The sequence below is a fragment of the Mustela erminea genome, chromosome 10, assembly GCF_009829155.1.
Source record: "Mustela erminea isolate mMusErm1 chromosome 10, mMusErm1.Pri, whole genome shotgun sequence".
Lineage (NCBI taxonomy): Eukaryota > Metazoa > Chordata > Mammalia > Carnivora > Mustelidae > Mustela > Mustela erminea.
The window spans coordinates 101,384,559-101,402,363 of NC_045623.1; the positions used below are offsets into that span (position 1 = coordinate 101,384,559).

At 55.0% G+C, this 17,805-nt stretch overlaps 2 protein-coding genes across 11 annotated transcripts in view; one reads left to right on the top strand and one right to left on the bottom strand.

Moving 5' to 3' along the window:
• Nucleotides 1-3,248, bottom strand: part of CLCN6 (chloride voltage-gated channel 6) — a 30,374-nt gene extending 27,126 nt beyond the window's left edge. For 3 of the 4 annotated variants that reach the window (XR_004289794.1, XM_032361041.1, XM_032361040.1), the window contains exons 1-2: nucleotides 3,116-3,248; nucleotides 2,252-2,311 (exon numbers count right to left, since the gene is read on the bottom strand). Coding sequence is in view for 2 of the 4 variants with exons in the window: in XM_032361041.1 (XP_032216932.1) it covers nucleotides 2,252-2,311; nucleotides 3,116-3,202 (147 nt within the window). In the remaining 2 variants the exon portion in view is untranslated. Of the gene's footprint in view, nucleotides 1-2,251; nucleotides 2,312-2,797; nucleotides 3,085-3,115 lie in introns of those variants that run through there. The other variant, XM_032361042.1, reaches the window with a different exon arrangement.
• A 94-nt stretch (nucleotides 3,249-3,342) lies between these two features.
• On the top strand, nucleotides 3,343-17,588 carry MTHFR (methylenetetrahydrofolate reductase). 7 transcript variants are annotated; one of them, XM_032361049.1, is made up of 13 exons: nucleotides 3,511-3,578; nucleotides 5,870-5,944; nucleotides 6,217-6,462; nucleotides 8,237-8,475; nucleotides 9,254-9,364; nucleotides 11,722-11,915; nucleotides 12,615-12,865; nucleotides 13,159-13,293; nucleotides 13,503-13,683; nucleotides 13,928-14,110; nucleotides 15,070-15,171; nucleotides 16,097-16,216; nucleotides 16,544-17,588. In XM_032361049.1, the coding sequence occupies exons 3-13, from the start codon at nucleotides 6,230-6,232 to the stop codon at nucleotides 16,757-16,759; spliced, it is 1,965 nt and encodes a 654-aa protein (XP_032216940.1). In that variant the 5' UTR covers nucleotides 3,511-3,578; nucleotides 5,870-5,944; nucleotides 6,217-6,229; the 3' UTR covers nucleotides 16,760-17,588. The 7 variants fall into 7 exon arrangements, with proteins under 7 accessions (XP_032216937.1, XP_032216935.1, XP_032216940.1 ...); XM_032361044.1 differs by lacking the exon at nucleotides 5,870-5,944 and having other exon boundaries at nucleotides 3,496-3,578; XM_032361043.1 differs by lacking the exon at nucleotides 3,511-3,578 and having other exon boundaries at nucleotides 5,640-5,944.
• The last annotated feature ends 217 nt before the right edge of the window (nucleotides 17,589-17,805 follow it).

The following is a 17,805-nucleotide window of genomic DNA, read 5'->3' on the forward strand; positions in this document are numbered from 1 at the left end:
CAAGGAGACTAATATTTTAGAAATATTGGAAAATACATCAGTAGATATCATGCTTTTTGATTCTGATTCATTAAAAGCATTCCCAATCAGTGTAGCATATTTAACTATGCCATGGTAGAGCAATTGGCAAATTCCAGAGTCCTAAAAATTATTCTGTCAAGTAAACTGCAAGGGGAAAAAAGATGAAGGAGGAATCTTCTTCAAAAAGATGAAGGGGGGCACCTGGTGGGCTCGGTGGGTAGAGCTGGCAACTCCTGAACTTGGGGTTGTGAGTTTGAGCCCCATGTAGAGGGTCGAGATTACTTAAAAAAAAAAAAAAGTTTAAGGAAAATTTAAAAGATAATCAAACAGATGCACTGTGAGGACCTTATTGGGAACTAGAGCCAAAGAGTAATAATAAATAATAATTAATAATAATTTAAAAATTACAGAACATTAAAAATTACACATTTATAAGACAACTGGAAAATCTGAACACTGGATATTTAATATCAATGCATTACTGTTAATTTCTTAGGTATGAAAATGGTACTGTGGTGTGCTAAAAAAAATCCTTGTTCTCTAGAGATGCAAGTTGAATTATTTATGGGTGAAATGATGTGATGTGTAGAATTTTCTTCAAAATAATATGGGAAGGGGATGGGAGCCAGAAGAAACAAGGTTGGGCATGAGCTGAATGAATGTTGAAACTGATGAGTATAGGGGGTTTCAATATACTATTCTATCCATTCTTCTTTATGTTTGAAATTCTCCATGATGAAAGTTTTTTCAAAATTCCATGTTATACTAATAAATCCTAACAGTTCCACAAAATTCTACAGAAAAAGATAAAATATTAAAAAAGAAAATTAGTCTGAGTATGTTATTGCCCTAAAATATTGAATTTTTAAAGTCTGTCTCACAGATTTTTTTTTTTAAGGTTTTATTTATTTATTTGAGAGAGACACAGCAGGGTAAAGGAGGCAGAGGGAGAGGGAGAAGCAGGCTTCCTGCTAAGCAAGGAACCCGATATGGGACTCAATCCCAGCACCCTGGGATCATGACCTGAGCTTAACTGACTGAGCCACCCAGGCACCCCTCTACGTGACACTTTCAAGAAAGCACTAAACATAGAAGATTAATCACACTTCTTGGAATTGCTCAAAGAAGCAATTAAGGATGAAGAAAAAAAGGATAGTCAAGACTAGTTCACCATATAGAAAAATCAGATTAAATAAATTGTGGCATAATAAAAAAGTATTCCTCAATTTTTAAAAAACTGTAGTAATGTATTAGCAATAGAAAGATTATTTTCAAGCTGAGGAGAAAACATGTTAATATACGTAGCAGAATCTCGCTTCTGTTATTTTAAAAAAAACAGGAATGTAAGCATGGAAAAGGGTATTCAGTAAAGTTCATAGTTATCTTTTAGTGGGTGGGGTAATGGGTTTTTCTCTAACTTCTTTTTGTAATAGCTTAACAATTCTCTATCATAACCATGGCCTGTTTTTGTTATTTCAAAAGTCACAGAAACATTATCAGAAACTGATTAAATGATAAAAAAGCAAACTGGTTTGGTTTTACTCCAGCAGTGCCGGCCTTACTAAACACATACACTCTTAGAATCCTATTCTTGAACTAGAGCTACAATCCAGAGCACTTCAGAGAGGGACACCTGGGTAGCTCAGTTGGTTAAGCATCTGCCTTCAGCTCTGGTCATGATCCCATGATTGAGTTCCACATCCGGCACCTTGCTCAGCAGGGGAGCCTGCTTCTCGCTCTGCCTGTTCTGCCTGCAGTTCTCATGCTTCTGCTTTCTCTCTGTCTCTGACAAATAAAATAAAATCTTTTAAAAAAGAGAGCACTTCAGAGAGAAGCTGTTTGGGCAGGGAAACAGTCATCTGGAAAGTTCTCTAAGAAGAGAAGGAAGGTCTCCTGTCCCACAGCTGTTATGATGAGCACGCACTGTCAGCTGCTTTTACTCTCAGTCTCTAGTTGTAAAAGTAAACAGTTTAAGGGCAAACATGCTCTATCGAGGTTAAGGTGCCACAGATCTATGAATGCATAGAGACACATCAGACCCTGTTTTGGGGTTATGGTGAGAAAGGACTTGTCAAACAGTCCCTTTCAGAGAGGGAAATTACCTCTTAGCCATTCACTCCCTGGGAGAGATGGTCAAAGAGCATCCCTCCTTACAATCCTAATGCTTCTGTCTGAAGTGACCAGCTCCCTCACTGCTTTTTTTACCCCAGGCAGCAACTAAGAATCTCACCTCATAATCTTTCCTTGGCAGGATCTCATCATCCTCCTCCTGTGTTTCTCCAAGGATGGTCTAGAAAACAGATCCACAGAATGGTTAAATAGTTAAATATCAAATGATTAAAAGTACAAAGAGACAAAAATAGTTACTAAAATTTGATTGCTTATTTCCAAGCCATCTAGAACTATTATCAAATGGGAACAAGATCTAAAAAAAAAAACCAAAAAACAAAAAACACTTTTGGGATGGGGGTCATGTCGGCGGCTATAGTCTTCCAGGTGAGCTCTTCGTTTCTACTGATAGGTTCTCTAAATAACCACTCTTGTCTTCAGGACCCGTCAAAGATCTCCCATGCCAGATAAAGGAGAAAAAAATTCAGGATCCATCGGACAATGTACTGAATCTGAAAACAGAAGGGACCTGTCAGCTCTGGGACACAGCAACTCAAGTTTTCCCAGGGTGCTTTGCAGAGGGAAGCTGGATTAGCAATGACCCAGAAAAGGTGAGGGATACAGTCAGAAAGGGCTGGAGAAACTAAGCCAGCCGCTGGATAAGCACCGAGTCCGGTGAAGGGGCTCATTTTGACAACGCTCGCTTCATTCAAAACTCCTTTCACAGGGAAATAAAAGAAAACGTGGATGGGATTAACCGGAGCGGGCCTGGATTCTCCCGCAGATACCAGGGAGGGGTTCTGAGGAAGACCCGAGACTTGGGCACGGGAAGCGAGGCAGATGCTTCGAGAGCCGAGGATGCGGTGCCCGGGCCCCGCCCGCTGCCACCTGAGGCCCCAGCTCGGCCCGGCCCCACCCCCGGCAACGCCTCTCGCCGTCCCTTGGCAACCGCCCCCTCCCCAGCTGGGCTCCGCCCGTTCCTTACCAGCTCCTCCGGGGTGCGGGTCTCACGCTCACCGCAGCAGCAGCACCACCTGCAGCAGCAGCACAGGGACCCCCTGCACCCCGCCATCTCCCTCCTTTACTGCCACTCTGGAACCCTCCGCCAACCCCCTCCCACCCAGAATCCGCGCCTCACGTGACTGGCCCCCGACAGTGTCACGTGGTCCTCTCGAGCCTGGGACCGAGACAGGGAGTGGCTGCAGACGGGTGGGGCGACGGCCCGCGTCACATGACGGTGGAAGACCCTCTTCCCTTGGGCGCGGCCATGTTGGGGATGGACTTCCGGTCGCTCGCAAGGATGGTTTCCGCCCTCTGGTCCCGCCTCCCTCGGCAACCTGACACCTGCTCCGCGCCCCGCCCCCCCCCCTCCCCGAGCCGGACGCTCCCACACCCTGGTCAAGCAGCTGCTTCGGGCGCTCGCGTTCTGAGTCACTCGCGACGGGAGGGTGAGTGGAGGCGAGGCGTGGGGTCGCTAGGGAGGGATATCCGGGAAGTGAGGCCCACCCACCCGGGGGCGGGGAGCGAGGGGGCCGGCCCGCCCCTCTAGGCGGTGGCCTTCTGCGGCTCTGCGCGACCCCTCAGTTGGGGGGCTGGTGTAACCGCCAATGGCTGAGACCCCCAGGGACTTGCAGCTGTGAACGGAAAATTCGCCTTCGGTCCCCGGCGTGGACGGAGGGGACCCCGGGGAGGAGGCGGCCCTGAGACGGGGGTGGTGACTCAGCCCCCCTGGGACCGGGTCTGGGCCCGCGTCCCCGCCCCCACCTTGACCCAGTGACCGCGTGACTCGGTTCGTGGTCTTCCAGCAGGGTGCCGGAGGCGTCTTTCCGGCTCCGGTCTCTTAAACTTGCCTCCCAGCTGAGCACCTGTAGGCCGCTGGTACCGCAGTGTCCGGCGCCCGCTGTGTCGGGCTGCCCCCAGGTGTCCACCCTGGCCCTTCTGGGCGGGGTGAGTTTCGTGTTCGCGCACTGCACGGTGCTCGGCACAGATTAAGCAAGTGGCCAGTAAATGGCAGAGGGTTATTTTGAGAACAGAGTGACAGCGCTTGACCCATTGGCGCTCACAGAGTGCTGGCTGTGATGACTGTGCTGGGCATGGGGGATGCCACAGGCAGGATCCCGCGCCCTGGTCTCAGGGGCCTGGAGGGTTGGAGAGGAGGCAAAACTGAATCCACAATTACAACCCTATGGCCCCGTGGGAGTCCAGCTTTCAGATGGCTAAGAAGTGATGTGAGGAAGGAGGCTGAAGAAGGCACGTGCCTGGCACTTACTAGGAAGGCAATAAGTCTGTATTAAATCAACGAAAGGGCAGGTAGTTCTGTTTCCTCCCCCTCTCTTGGTTTTGTTCCAGCAGACAATTAATGAGCCACTGTCTTGAATTGAGGAGAAAAGCCAGCTAGGCTGATCTCGATTTTTCTCCCTTTCCTTACTCCTGTTGGCTGTCCCTGCTGAGAAGCTGGAGTTTTAGATCAGGATAAAAAATGGGTGTCCCTAGGAAGAAAAATCGTTGCTACAAGTGTTTTTACTCTGGTCTTGACTTTGGGTGTACAAACTGGTGTTTTGTGCCCCTGTGTGTGTTGCAGGGGACAGGAGCAGTAGAGTTCATCCATTTCTCAAGAGTCTAGGACCCCCACATAGTTAAAAAGCCCAGCTCAGGGGCGCCTGGGTGGCTCAGTGGGTTAAGCCACTGCCTTCGGCTCAGGTCATGATCTCAGGGTTATGGGATTGAGCCCCGCATCGGGCTCTCTGGCAGGGAACCTGTTCCCCCCCCGCCCCCCGCCGCCTGCCTCTCTGCCTACTTGTAATCTGTCAAATAAATAAATAAAGTCTTAAAAAAATGAACATACAAATAAACAGACCCTGACTGAGCAGTGACTATCCCTTGAAAGGAATTAACTTGGCCTGGTTGTTCCTCTGATGCCCCATGTCACCACACAGAGGATTTTCATTGCTAAAAGTGTGTGTCTGCCCACTGCTGTTCAAGAATTCTGTTCTGTCTTGTTTTTAAGTATTTGTTTCATTTTCCCCACTAAACTGGCGGGTGACGCCGTGCCTTCTGCTGGCCTGCCTGTGGTTGCCATGGCTTAGGGCTTCGTATGTGGTGATTGTGCGGTCACTGTAATTAACCAGCTCGCGTGGTGTGTGTACGGAGAACAGCCTGGAAGGCAGGCATGGATGCAAAAGCTTTTATTCTGAGTAGGACACAAATTCATGCCCTTAATTGAATTTGGGTCCGGTTACTTGTGGAACCCAGCCGGGGTCAAGGTCTAACCCATGACAGTTCGTGCCACTTTTTGGAGTAGCACGAACTCAGGAGAAGTCTGGCTCCGTTGTCCTGCCCACACTCCTTCCATCCTGTGTGCAGACAAAGTGTTCCAAGTAACAGGAGATGTTCCCGACAGGGCCAGACCGAGCTCTGCCTTCTTTGGAGAGTAATCCGGTGACCCTGAACGTCAGTTGGCCTCCTGTCTACCAAGCCCTGCAGTCTCCAGTCAACATCCCCCTCCTTCCATCTGGCTTCTGCAACTGGAGCCTCAGCCCTCCCTCCCGCCTGGAAGCCTTGCCCCCGCCCCCTTGCGCGGGGCCCCAGCTAGTCCGGCTCTGGGCTCTTCCCCTGTCATTGCTCCCTCCGCCCAGAGGAACACACTCGCTGGGGAAGTTTCCTTTTGTTTCTTCCCCACCCACCCCGGGTCCCAGCTGGTGGAGATGGACCATCCAACACCCAAGGTTCTCCCTTCCAGATCCCGAGGCCCCTGCCTAGGACTGTGGACTTTGGAGGCTGGCAGGGTGAGGTTCTCAGTGCCGCCCTCCATCAGGTAGCTGTCACCGAGGATCCCTGGGCGGAAGGAGCATGTTTCTGTGCCGGGTGGGGGCTGGTTTATGTGGAGCCAGGCGGCTGTGGAGGGCAAAGCGTCGAGGGAGGCAGCATAGACAGTCACAGCTGTAGTATGTGGAGCCACTGGGTGGGGGCATTACACCCTTACCCTCCTTGGCCTTCTTCCTGCTGGAAACGCCACATCTCACTTGACCCTGCCGCTCCGGGACTTGGCTGCCTGCCCTCTGACGCTCCTGCCTCCACTCCTTGCAGCCGGAACCTGGCCATGGTGAACGAACCCAGAGGGGATGGCGGCCCCCCTCCCCGCTCGGAGGGCAGCAGCAGTGGCAGCGAGAGCTCTAAGGAGAGTTCGAGATGTTCCACACCTGGGCTGGACCCCGAGCGCCATGACAGACTCAGGGAGAAGATGAGGCGGAGGATGGAATCTGGGGACAAGTGGTTCTCCCTAGAGTTCTTCCCTCCTCGGACAGCCGAGGGGGCTGTCAATCTCATCTCAAGGTGAGCTGATGTAGTTGGGGAGGTGGGGTCAGAATGAGCCCCCCCCGCCCCCCCCCACCCCCCCCACCCCCCACCCCCCCCCCCCCACCCCCCACCCCCCCCCACCCCCCACCCCCGCGGAGGCAAAGCCACAGCCCTGCTGCAGGGAGGGTCGCACTCTGACCGGGCAGGAAAAGGCAGCCAGCAGGGGTGGAAAAGAGCAGGGCAGACCCAGGAGCTGCAGCTTCTCAGCTGTCCACAGAAGTCCTTTGGGTTTTATTTTAAAGATTTTATTTGGGAGAGAGAGAGAGAGAGCGTGCTTGTGAGCAGGAGGCAGGAAGAGGGATATGGAGGCAGGAAGTGGGAGGCAGGGAGAGGGAGAAGCAGACTTTATCTGGGGCTCGATCCCAGGACCCCAGGATAATGACCTGAGCCAAAGGCAGACGCTTCCACCCTCTGAATCAGCCAGGTGCCCTGCATCTGGAATTTTTAAGACACATTCTTCAACGAGTTAAAAATGTTGATTTTCTCAGACTGCGTTCTTTGGCGGAACTTGGGACTGACGCATGAATACAGTTTAGGTAGTCATAAAGCTGTGGCTTAGAGAACATTTTCAGTACGTTAGGAATTCGACTTAAATACCTTTCACAATCTAGAAGTGCCAAACGAATTACATTAGCACCTTATGATTTGTGGTTCCTTTTTTTTTTAAGTTTATGCATTGTACCACTTGCATTTTTCATGTGTCACTCTGGAAGTTTTGAAGTTCAAAGACACGAGAGGTTTTTTGTTTTTTTTTAAATAAGATTTTATTTGATGGGGGAGAGCACAAGCAAGGGGAGCAACAGAGGGAAAGGGAGAAGCAGGCTCCCCATTGAGCAAGGAACCCGATGTGGGGCTTTAATCTCAGGACCCTGGGATCAGTGACCTGACCCGAAGGCAGACACCCAGCCTACTGAGCAACCCAGGCAACCCAGGCGCCCATGTTATAGCTGGTTAGTCAGGCGTGTGTGCACATCTGTGGCTCTTGAGTCTCGTTCAGGAACCGTGGCCGTGTTCTAGAAGCCTGCTGGCTGCTGCACCACAAGGAGGCGGGCAGGGGGTGGAGTGTAGCATGAAAGAAACTTGTGTCTGCTCACCCTCTTTTTTCCTCTTCCTAGAGTGAGCCTCTGCTTGCCACTCAGAGAGTTCCCCATACCTTTGACCAGCAAAATGTCAGAACTCACCCAAGATAATCCAAGTGCAAGCACTTTGAAAGGCTGCAGGCTGCCCTCTCACAAAAGGGTTGCATTGTTGATACCAGTTATCTCTGCAATCATCATCCTCATTGGGGCGCCTGGGGGGCTCAGTCCATTAAGCATCTGACAGCCCAGGCCCTGATCTCCGGTCGCACTCAGTGGGGAGTCTGCTTCTCCCTCTTCCTCTGCCCCTCTACCCCCTTCATTTTCACTTTCTCAAATAAAATCGTTAAAAAAAAAAAAATCATCGTTGTAACAGGAGTTCCCATTGACTGTTGGCACTTCAAGGGCTGTGGAGCCATCTATGGTAATATTGTCACAGTGTTATTATTATGAAGTGCTGTTCTCTGGCACATTTTTGAAATGGGGAAACGGAGGCCCAGTCAGATTAATTTTCCCAAGGTCACACAGCTACTAAGTAGCAGCGCCCAGATATGAGTGTGGGTCATCTGGTTATGACTTGCCTGTGATGTCTCCCCCCCTCCCAGAGCCCATGGGAAGGTGGTGTAGGGCCGTGTGCTCTCAGGAGCCCCTCTTCAGAAAGAAATTACCTACAGGTTTGATCGGATGGGGGCAGGTGGTCCCCTCTTCATAGATGTGACCTGGCATCCAGCAGGGGACCCCGGCTCAGACAAGGAGACCTCCTCCATGATGATTGCCAGCACCGCCGTGAATTACTGTGGCCTGGAGACCATCCTGCACATGACCTGTTGCTGTCAGAGCCAGGGACAGATCACCGGCTACCTGCACAAGGCCAAGCGGCTGGGCCTGAAGAACATCTTGGCGTTGCGGGGAGGTATGGAGCCAGCCCTCTGCTCACTGGGATCTTGCTTCCTGGAAGGCCTCTTCTGTCCCTGGAACAGCCCTTTACTTTTCTCTGGGGCCCCCACTGAGCAGCTCAGCGTCCTCTCCCATCCCGTGGTGTCAGCCGGCCTTGTGGGTAGTGAGCACGGGCAGGCCGCGCAGATGGACCCACTTCTGGACTCTTGGCCTTGGCATCGGAGCTCAGTCAGGACTGCAGCCTTGCCTGATAGCCCACTGCCCTGGCTACACAGCTCCAGCGATCAGAGAGTGCGGTTCTGGCACTGATACCCGGAGGGGGAGGGGGACAGTTCCTCATACCTCTGGCACCTGTTGTCATCATGCACCCGAATGTGGGAAGAGGGACCTGGGTGGGGCGGTGCTCCCCCTAGGACTCACCTGGGAGTAGGAACTTCTCTGGGAGGCAAGAGCTCCAAGAGGATGGGAGGGGGAGCAGTGGAGTTGGGGGAGGTGCCTGAGCACACCCAGATCTGGGGAGGAAGGGGGTCCCACATACTCCAGGCTAACTGCAGAGCCGCAACTGTCCCCTGCTTGGCGCTGCCAGCACACTGCCCGCGGAGTCAGTGCTCGGCGAGCGCTTGCCGGGATGGCTGCATCTTTCAGGCCGCCACTTGCCAGGTGCTGTGCTGGGAAAATCAAGGCTCGATCTCAGAGAAGCTGGTGGCCCCGGGGGTGGGGTAGGGAGAAGGATCATAAAAGCCATCTGGATCGTGGGTGGGACCCAGTGACTGCGGCCTCTGCCCCCCTTGCAGACCCCGTGGGTGACCAGTGGGAAGAGGAGGAGGGAGGCTTCAGCTATGCCGCGGACCTGGTGAGGCACATCCGGAGCGAGTTCGGGGACTACTTTGACATCTGTGTGGCAGGTGAGTGGCTGGGCCTTCCCAGCGTGGGAGGACAGGGAAGGGAAGGCGTGACATAACCAGAGAGGCACAGAAGGCCCCCTGGCATTCAGTTCAGGACCCAGTGGCCCAGGCTGTTGTGGGCCTGCACCTGTGCTGGGGGAAGGAGGCTCAAGAGCCGTGTCACATTGTCTTCGCTCTCATTCTGTCATCCACCACCTGCCAGGCTGCCACTGGCCCTTAAGTTTTTAATCCCTTTGCCTTTTTATGCTCTTAGCTTGCTTCCCAGCCCTATTCTTCTTTAAACAAAAAAGGGATGTTAAGACAGGGGTTAGGGGAGCCGCAGAGTCTCCCTTCTCTGCCTCCCACTGTGCACGTGCTCCATGCTTCCAGGAGCTCTGAGTGTATGCTCTTGCACACATGTGACCTGCCACCAGCTCCCGAGCGCACACAGTCGCTTCCAGCCAATAGTCCTGCCAGACTGATGGGTCTCAGAGTCCGCTCCAGACTTTCAGGAGAGGGCACTGGCCCGGCGCAGCTCCTGTTTGTTCCAGGGGCTACAGCCAAGAGGCAGGGCTCACCTGCTCAAGATGGATGCGATGGCCTTCCCTCTTAGCCCCACTCGATGGGATCGGGACTTGGCTCCTCGAGCCAGGGCTTGGGTATGGTGAGGCAGTGTGTACCGGGTCGCAAGAAGTCCAGGGATTACCTTGAATGTCGTCCCGACATGACCATTTTTTTCTCAAAACTTTCTTGGGGAAATCATACCATTTTTACATGAAAACCAACATGGCTACATTCTGAAGTAGCACAGAATAGGGATGTGAATTTAAGAAACTAATCCACATGGCCTCAAAGAAGCTGTCGCCGGTGGCTTTGAATTTAGTCCTAGGCCCCCGTGTGCACATCCGCTCTTCATAGTCAAAGGGGCGTTTAGGTGAGTCTGGGAGGCCCCAATGAGGAGTTAGGAGCGAAGTGAGCATTTCCACCTGCTCAAGCATTCCCTGCTCACACGGGCCGCCATTCGGCTAGTACATCGGGGAGCGTGCACATATGCAGTAGGCGCTGGGTGGCCGTGCGCGGAGACGGGCTGGGCTGTGAGCTTGCAGGTGTGGGCCTGGGGCTCTGCCTGTGGTAAAGCAGATGAGCAGGATGATCTGGGTTGAGACGCCATACTGGCTGTGACTGGAAATATAGTAAATGGGCAAAATCTAAATGTAAGCACATGCTACATGTGTTCGGTGGTAATTGAGGATTTAGAGCTATAGTTTGAGCTTTTAAAAACTCCTTGTTTTTAAAATCGCTGTTGGAAAAATAGCCTTATTGAAAGTGAAATATGGTGGCTCAGTCCTCCCACCCCTTCGCCTCCTGAGACGGGTTTTTATATCCATTTTTGATGACTTGGGGTTTCTGCAGAACAGAAAGGCCTTATCACAGCAAAGCAGCTTGGCTCCCCAGCAGCCTGGCTCAGGGTCCTGCCCAGGGCTTGGGCTCAGGAAGCCAGTGCTCCCCTGTAGCTTCCTGCAGGCCTACAGTCGTCCTTTGCAAATACCGGACACGGCTGCTTGTGAGTTCAGTTGCTCAGGAAAGCAAGCAAACATAGGGTTCACGGGGCTGGTAAGGAGCCCAGGTGACACGGGGTCCTGCCTCCAGGCAGTTGTGGAATCCCGCCCTTGGCATCCTTGGCACGCGGTCTCCAGAACCTAGTTACTTGTTGGTGGGGCTGCTCCTTCCAGGGTCAGGCAGCTCTCTGGGACCGATCCTGGCTCTGGCATCAGAAGCCACACAGACTCGGACTAATAAGGAACTTGAAGGCGAATCCCTGTTCCCCTGCGACAGGCCTTTGGGCTTTTGGAAGTGGTTCCGGGCTGCTCTCCCTTCTCCCCTTCAGATGGAACGTGCCTACCTTCTTCGCTTCTTCCCTGGGCAACGTGGTTTCTAATGTCCACTCTCTTGGACCCCTGAGTAATCTTCGTGTTAAAATAAAAGCACGGTTTTGAATCCAGTGCCCAGACTCCAGCCTAGGACCCCAGATGCTGCCAGACCTGTGCTAAAAGTGACATTTTCTCTTTTCTGTGGCCCCAGCATGCCGGCCGGATTTGCTCGGCGCTTGCCATGGACCTGAGGCAGGACAGTACAGGGAGTAGGTGCCATCCCTCCCCCAACTCTTGGGCAGGTCGCCCTAGGCCACCTCTCGAAGGGTCATGGCTAGAGTGAGAAGCACAGCCGCTCACCACCTTGGCCTGTCTGCTGCGGTGTTGCAGGGGTCAGGAACCTCTGAGGCAGAGGGCTCTCTGCTCCCAGCTTTCCGGTCTCTTCCTCACTCATCTTGAGCATGTATGTGGGAGCCAGCCTCTCCCTACTGTCATCCCTGTCGGCAGGTTACCCCAAAGGCCACCCCGACGCAGGGAGCTTTGAGGCCGACCTGAAGTACTTGAAGGAGAAGGTGTCCGCAGGAGCCGACTTCATCATCACCCAGCTTTTCTTTGAGGCTGACACATTCTTCCACTTTGTTAAGGCTTGCAGCGAGATAGGCATTACCTGCCCCATCCTCCCCGGCATCTTTCCTATTCAGGTGAGGGTCCCAGGAGGTTCCGTGGCCTCCCTCCATCCCACTCCCAGCACAGGCCAGAGCCCTGGCGTGAAATCCAGTGCCTGATGCTCAGGAGCTCTCCCTTCAGATGGGTGCAGCGTGCCTCCCCACGATGGTCCCCTTTGAGCCACACCCCCTGCCCCCAAAACAGTGTCTGTTGGAGGGACCTGCTGACCAGTGTCCCTAAAAGGGATTATATCTTTTATTATAAATCTTGGTAAAAAATCAGTTTTTCCCCAAACTTGACTGTCATCAAAATCATTTGAAAAACTTGTTTTGAAAGGTAGATTTCCAGATCTCCTATCTGGAGGTTCTGATTGAATAGGTCTGAGGTGGGGCCTGAGAACTTGCATGTTACTTGTTAAATTTTACAGGTGGTGCTGATGATCAGTGCAGCTTGGGAGCCACTGGCCTTGATGTGCACCAAGTTATCAATAAACACACCTAGGGGCGGAAGGGCTAGCTCAGCCCAAGGGCGGGAATGCTGTAGGCAGCTGCTACACTGAGTGGAAGAAGCTGGACAAGGCGGGGGTACTCCTGCAACCTGGACTGGCTTTCTGAGTCACTCTGTGTGACAGTACAGCTGGCCGGGAGGCCTGGTGGGATGGAAAGGGCGGTAAGTATTTCGGGGGAGAGACGGGCTGGGAGACGGCACCCCATAGCCCTTTGTGTCTCGTACAGGGCTACCATTCCCTTCGGCAGCTCGTGAAACTGTCCAAGCTGGAGGTGCCGCAGCAGATCAAGGACGTGATTGAGCCGATCAAAGACAATGACGATGCCATCCGAAACTACGGCATTGAGCAGGCCGTGAGCCTGTGCCAGGAGCTTCTGGCCAGTGGCTTGGTGCCAGGCCTCCATTTTTATACCCTCAACCGCGAGATGGCCACCACAGAGGTGCTGAAGCGTCTGGGCATGTGGATTGAGGATCCCAGGTGACGCCACTGGCCCCGAATTTGGGCCTGGGAGGCACAGAGGAAAGTCAGATGGGCAGACAAGGCAGAGAGAGGTCACAGAATGAGCAGGCCCTAGCAGTGCTGGCTACCGTGGCGATGCAGAGGGGTGTCTGCCATGGCTAGCCGTACACTTAGGCTTCTGTCTCAGTGGGAGCTCCATGCATAGTCAGATCAGAGAACTCCGGCTGATTGCTGTCCCCACTCTCCCCACCCCCGCCTTTCCTGCTTCCTCTAGCCTGTCCCTTACTCATCCTGTCTCCATCCTCACCCAGGCGTCCCCTGCCCTGGGCCGTCAGTGCCCACCCAAAGCGCCGGGAGGAAGATGTCCGTCCCATCTTCTGGGCCTCCAGACCAAAGAGTTACATCTACCGCACGCAAGAGTGGGATGAGTTCCCCAACGGCCGCTGGTGAGCACCCGCAGGCAGCCCTTTGCCAGTGCATCCTGTTTCTTGGGAGGGAGGCAGAGGGAGTTTGCCTGCTTATTGGCATGCTGTTTGGGGAGCAGTGTGGGACAGGATTCATAGGAATGCCCCTTGGGCAAGTGGGCACAACTGTCCCTCTGTCAGGAGCCCCAGGTAAGGAGTATGCCTTGCCCTCTGGGCACCTTCTCTGCCAGGGGCAATTCCTCCTCGCCAGCTTTCGGGGAGCTGAAGGACTACTACCTCTTCTACCTGAAGAGTAAGTCCCCAAGGGAAGAGCTATTGAAGATGTGGGGGGAGGAGCTGACCAGCGAAGAAAGCGTCTTTGAGGTCTTTGCACACTACCTCTCGGGAGAGCCCAACCAACATGGCTATAAGGTGAGTGATGCTGGGGTGGGATTCCTGGTTAACCCCCCTGCCCTGTCTCCCCCTGCCCATCCCCACCCAAGCCTCCCATCTCTGTCTGAATGGGGCACCTCTGCAAAGAGGAGGGTGAGCTGGGAAGTCCCCACCTGGGACACCTAGAGGGGCTGACCGACGCACAGGTGGAGTCTGCGAGAGGAAGGGTGCCCAGGGTGGCCGGTGTGGTCGCTGTCCCAGCCTGGCTCACCCTCTGCCCCAGGTGACTTGCCTCCCTTGGAATGATGAGCCCTTGGCGGCCGAGACCAGCCTGATGAAGGAGGAGCTGCTGCGTGTGAACCGGCAGGGGATCCTCACCATCAACTCGCAGCCCAACATCAACGGGAAGCCGTCCTCCGACCCCGTTGTGGGCTGGGGCCCCAATGGGGGCTATGTCTTCCAGAAGGTGTGGCAGGGACACACAGGGCTGGCCCACCTTGGCCGGCCCCTGGGGGTTCCCTGGAGATGGGGACAGAGAACTCCCGTCCCTCCCTGGGGTCTCTTTATTCTGGGGGGCAGAGGATGGTGTGGACAGGAGTTCCTGTGTTTAGTCAGACCTGGGGATGCAGGTCACTTGACTGCCATGCACTTTAGCTGTCTCTTCTGTAAAAGGCAGAGAGAGCCCGTCATGCTCTGGGGCCGAAATGAACAAAGCACGTGCTTGGCACGTGGGAAGAATGAAGGACGCATTCGTGAATGGAGCTGCTACTGGTGTCCCGAGTTGACACCTTTCTCCTAGGGCTCCTGGAGTTAAAACGCCATTCTAGAACTGTAGCCGTGGGTGCTGGAGTTGGAAAGAGCTGGGCTTTCAGTCCCTGCCCCGCTGTCTCCCTTCAGTGCAGCCCCATGGCTCGGCCTCTCCTGACTAAGTTTCCTCATCTGTGGGATGGGGGTAGCCATGCTCCCCCTGCAGGCCACGAACCCGGCCTCATCCCGGACAGGCCCTCGGTGCTGGAGAAACCCTGGGTCACTGTTAGCCTCTAGTGAGTGGGGCAGCTGGGATGTGTCGGGGACCCTCCTGTGTCTCAGCTTACCAAACGGGCCTCCTGTCCGGCTTCTGAAGCGGCTTCTCCGTGGGGCCTTCCCTGGCTGGGAGAAGGGAGGCAGCTGCCCCTCAGACCTGTCTAGACGGAGAAAGCCCACAAGCATGCTCCCCTCTCCCCTGCTTGCATTTGCCCGTTCTCAGTTGTGATTCGGTCCACGTGGCCATGCTAGCCCCAGGGCCTCAAGTCGGGCCACATGTGTCTGCGAGGGCGCCTCCCCGGGGTGTCGGGAGGGCCAGCATCCAGTTGTGGTGCACACAGAGCAGGGGTGTGCAAGGACTGGGTTTGATGTGCTGGTCTCCCCCCTCCCACCCGCCCATAGGCCTACTTGGAGTTCTTCACTTCCCGTGAGACGGTGGGGGCGCTTCTGCAGGTGCTGAAGAAGTACGAGCTCCGGGTTAATTACCACATCGTGGACGTCAAGGTAGGCCAGCCCCGGGCTTTAGCCAGCGCTCAGCAGGCCCCGTGTCCAGGGGCTGAGGGCACCGTGTTTACTCCATCCGTCTGCAAGCACTGAGCACCTAGTGCTGGCCAGGCATGGTGGGAACATATGCCCAGAGCCAGGCCCCTGCTCTCAGCCCAGAGGGCCCCCAGTATAGGGAGGGGGCCCAGTCCGTGGGCAATTACAAGTCGGGGTGCATTTTGAACAGTAAGGTTCAGTATGGGATGCTGGGGACCCAGGGAAGGGACATCTAATCTGGGACGTCAGGGAGGGTTTGGAGGGGTCCCCTGTGGTTGGAATCTTTGAGGACAAGGAGCAGGCATCATGGGGAATGGGCGGAGGGCTGCGAAGGCGTTGTCTGCCGGCCTGTGGGGACACTGCTGGGTGGGTTCAGAGTAAGGCTAAGAGAACTGACTGTGCTGCTGGGGCTTGGGGTTTCCCCTAAAGGCCAGAGGGAGCCTTTCCCAGCAGCAATGGCTTGGCTCCCCATTTTGTCATAGACAGGTCACGGTGGACGGGGTGTGGATAACAGGACCAGGGAAGACTAGAATCACAGCGGCCCTTGTGTCAAGCCAAGTAGCAAGGGGCAGCCTGGCTGGGCCGACACACAGCAACAGATCCACAGACCCGTAAAGGGAACCAGCAGGAGCCAGCAGGACGTCTGGATGAGGGGATGCGATGTGGGGGGTGTGGAGCTAGGAGCATAGGGAGGAGGAAGGAAGTGCCCCACCCCCCCTTTCCCGGAGCTGCAGGGCTGGGAGGGGCAGGTGGAGGGGTTGGAGCAAAGCCTCCTCCACCACCACCACCCACCCCTGCGAGTTCCCAGGCAAGAAGATGACTGCAGTGTCTACGCTGTCTCTGTCGAGGTCTGCTCTGACCACCCTCCCACCCCCCCGTCTGCCCTCAGGGTGAAAACATCACCAATGCCCCTGAGCTGCAGCCCAACGCGGTCACTTGGGGCATCTTCCCTGGGCGGGAGATCATCCAGCCTACAGTGGTCGATCCTGTCAGCTTCATGTTCTGGAAGGTAAGGGGGCCAGGAGTGGGCGTGCCCCACACACCCAGCAAACCTTAAGCGGGAGGTGTCATTGGGGCCCCGTTGCCAGGGCAGGTGGGCTCCGCCTTCCTGGCTGGGTCCTGACCCCTGACTCAGGGTGTTGGTTTCTGGGCTGGAGGTGACTTTGGCCGGGAGCCTTTGTTCCATTCCTGGAAGTGTCTTGTGGAGCTGCTTAGAGGCCCTTGGGGGGAGGAGCAAGGAATGTGGAGCCCTGACCCAAGGGCAGCCCTGTTCACCTTGCCTGCCTGTGTGTGCACACGTCTGTGCGTCTGTGTGTGCGCATGCGTGTGGCTGCAGGATGAAGCCTTCGCCCTGTGGATCGAGCAGTGGGGCAAGCTGTACGACGAGGAGTCGCCGTCCCGCATGATCATCCAGTACATCCACGACAACTACTTCCTGGTCAACCTGGTGGACAACGAGTTTCCGCTGGACAACTGCCTGTGGCAGGTGGTGGAAGACACATTTGAACTTCTCAACAGGCCTGAGCCAGAGCAAGACACACAGGCTCTGTGATCCCGTACCCTTGTGGCCTTAGCCCGAGGCCCCTGCCGTCCTGCCTTCCTCCTCCCCAGGCCTGGTTCTCCCGGGGACCCCTCTTCTCCGGCATTTCTCCCCCAGCCCCGGCCTCCACTCCTCACGTGATCATGGCAGCTAGACTGGTGTGAGGCTTCCCGGCTCTGGCCGGACCAGAGTCAGCCCCACGGGGGAGCCTGGTGTTCCTCCCTCAGCCTAGAGTGTGTGCACCCTGAGGAGGGCACCCTGTCCTGCTGAGGACCATGGTGGGCAGAACAACATCCTGCCTGAGAAGAGAGGGCGTTGTTGCTGACCCAGCCCTTGGACCAGGGCAGCCGCTAGGAGCAGCCTGGGGCTGCCAGTGACCTTGCACTTGGGACCTGCAGGGCAGCAAAGTGTACCATGGGTGGCAGGCATTTGTGGTGCTGCGGAGCGCCCAGCAGAGGTGGTGGCTGCTGGCATGTCCACTTGTGGCTGGAGGGGCAGACCCTGCCCTGCCCACCTGCTTGGAGCGCCACCCGCCAGGCTTCTAGACAAGCCTTGGCCTGAAGCCTGATAACGCCAGCATTTCTTGGCGCCCGACCCCCGCCCCCGCTGCCTGTCTGCCCGAGAGCCAGCTAGGGCTTTCACTTTTCTCCTGTGCTGCTTTTCAGAAGAACTATTTCTGTATTCTGGTGGTTCAAGAGGAAAGGTGCCTCGTCGAGGTTAAAGGCATCTCAACCCTTACACTTGGTAGAGCCCTCGACCTGCCCTTCATCTCTGGCTGCGGAGGGAATACCCTGTTACTGTCAAGGGCAAAGATAAGGCTCAACAGAGCGGGACTGACTTCTTCCTGGCGTACTTTTTTAGAGGGGACTTCTTACTGCCAGCTGCTTCTGACCCTCTGCTCAGCCTGCTCCCGAAGCTGTCTGCCTGGCACTGCTCCCCAGGAGTCAGCCCTCGAGCCCCACTGCCCAGGGACAGTGACTGCTAGATGTGTAGAAGCTGTTCCCTGTCCTGGTCCCAGTCCCTGCCTGCTGGTCTTCACTGACTCAGCAGGAGAGGGG

Bases quoted from the DNA above. Each gene is read 5' to 3' on its own strand.
- MTHFR (XM_032361043.1), top strand. From the start codon at position 5,835: ATGGACCATCCAACACCCAAGGTTCTCCCTTCCAGATCCCGAGGCCCC. The intron at 5,945-6,216 runs GTAGCTGTCACC...CACTCCTTGCAG, and splicing joins TCAGTGCCGCCCTCCATCAG to CCGGAACCTGGCCATGGTGA. The intron at 11,916-12,614 runs GTGAGGGTCCCA...TGTCTCGTACAG, and splicing joins CCGGCATCTTTCCTATTCAG to GGCTACCATTCCCTTCGGCA.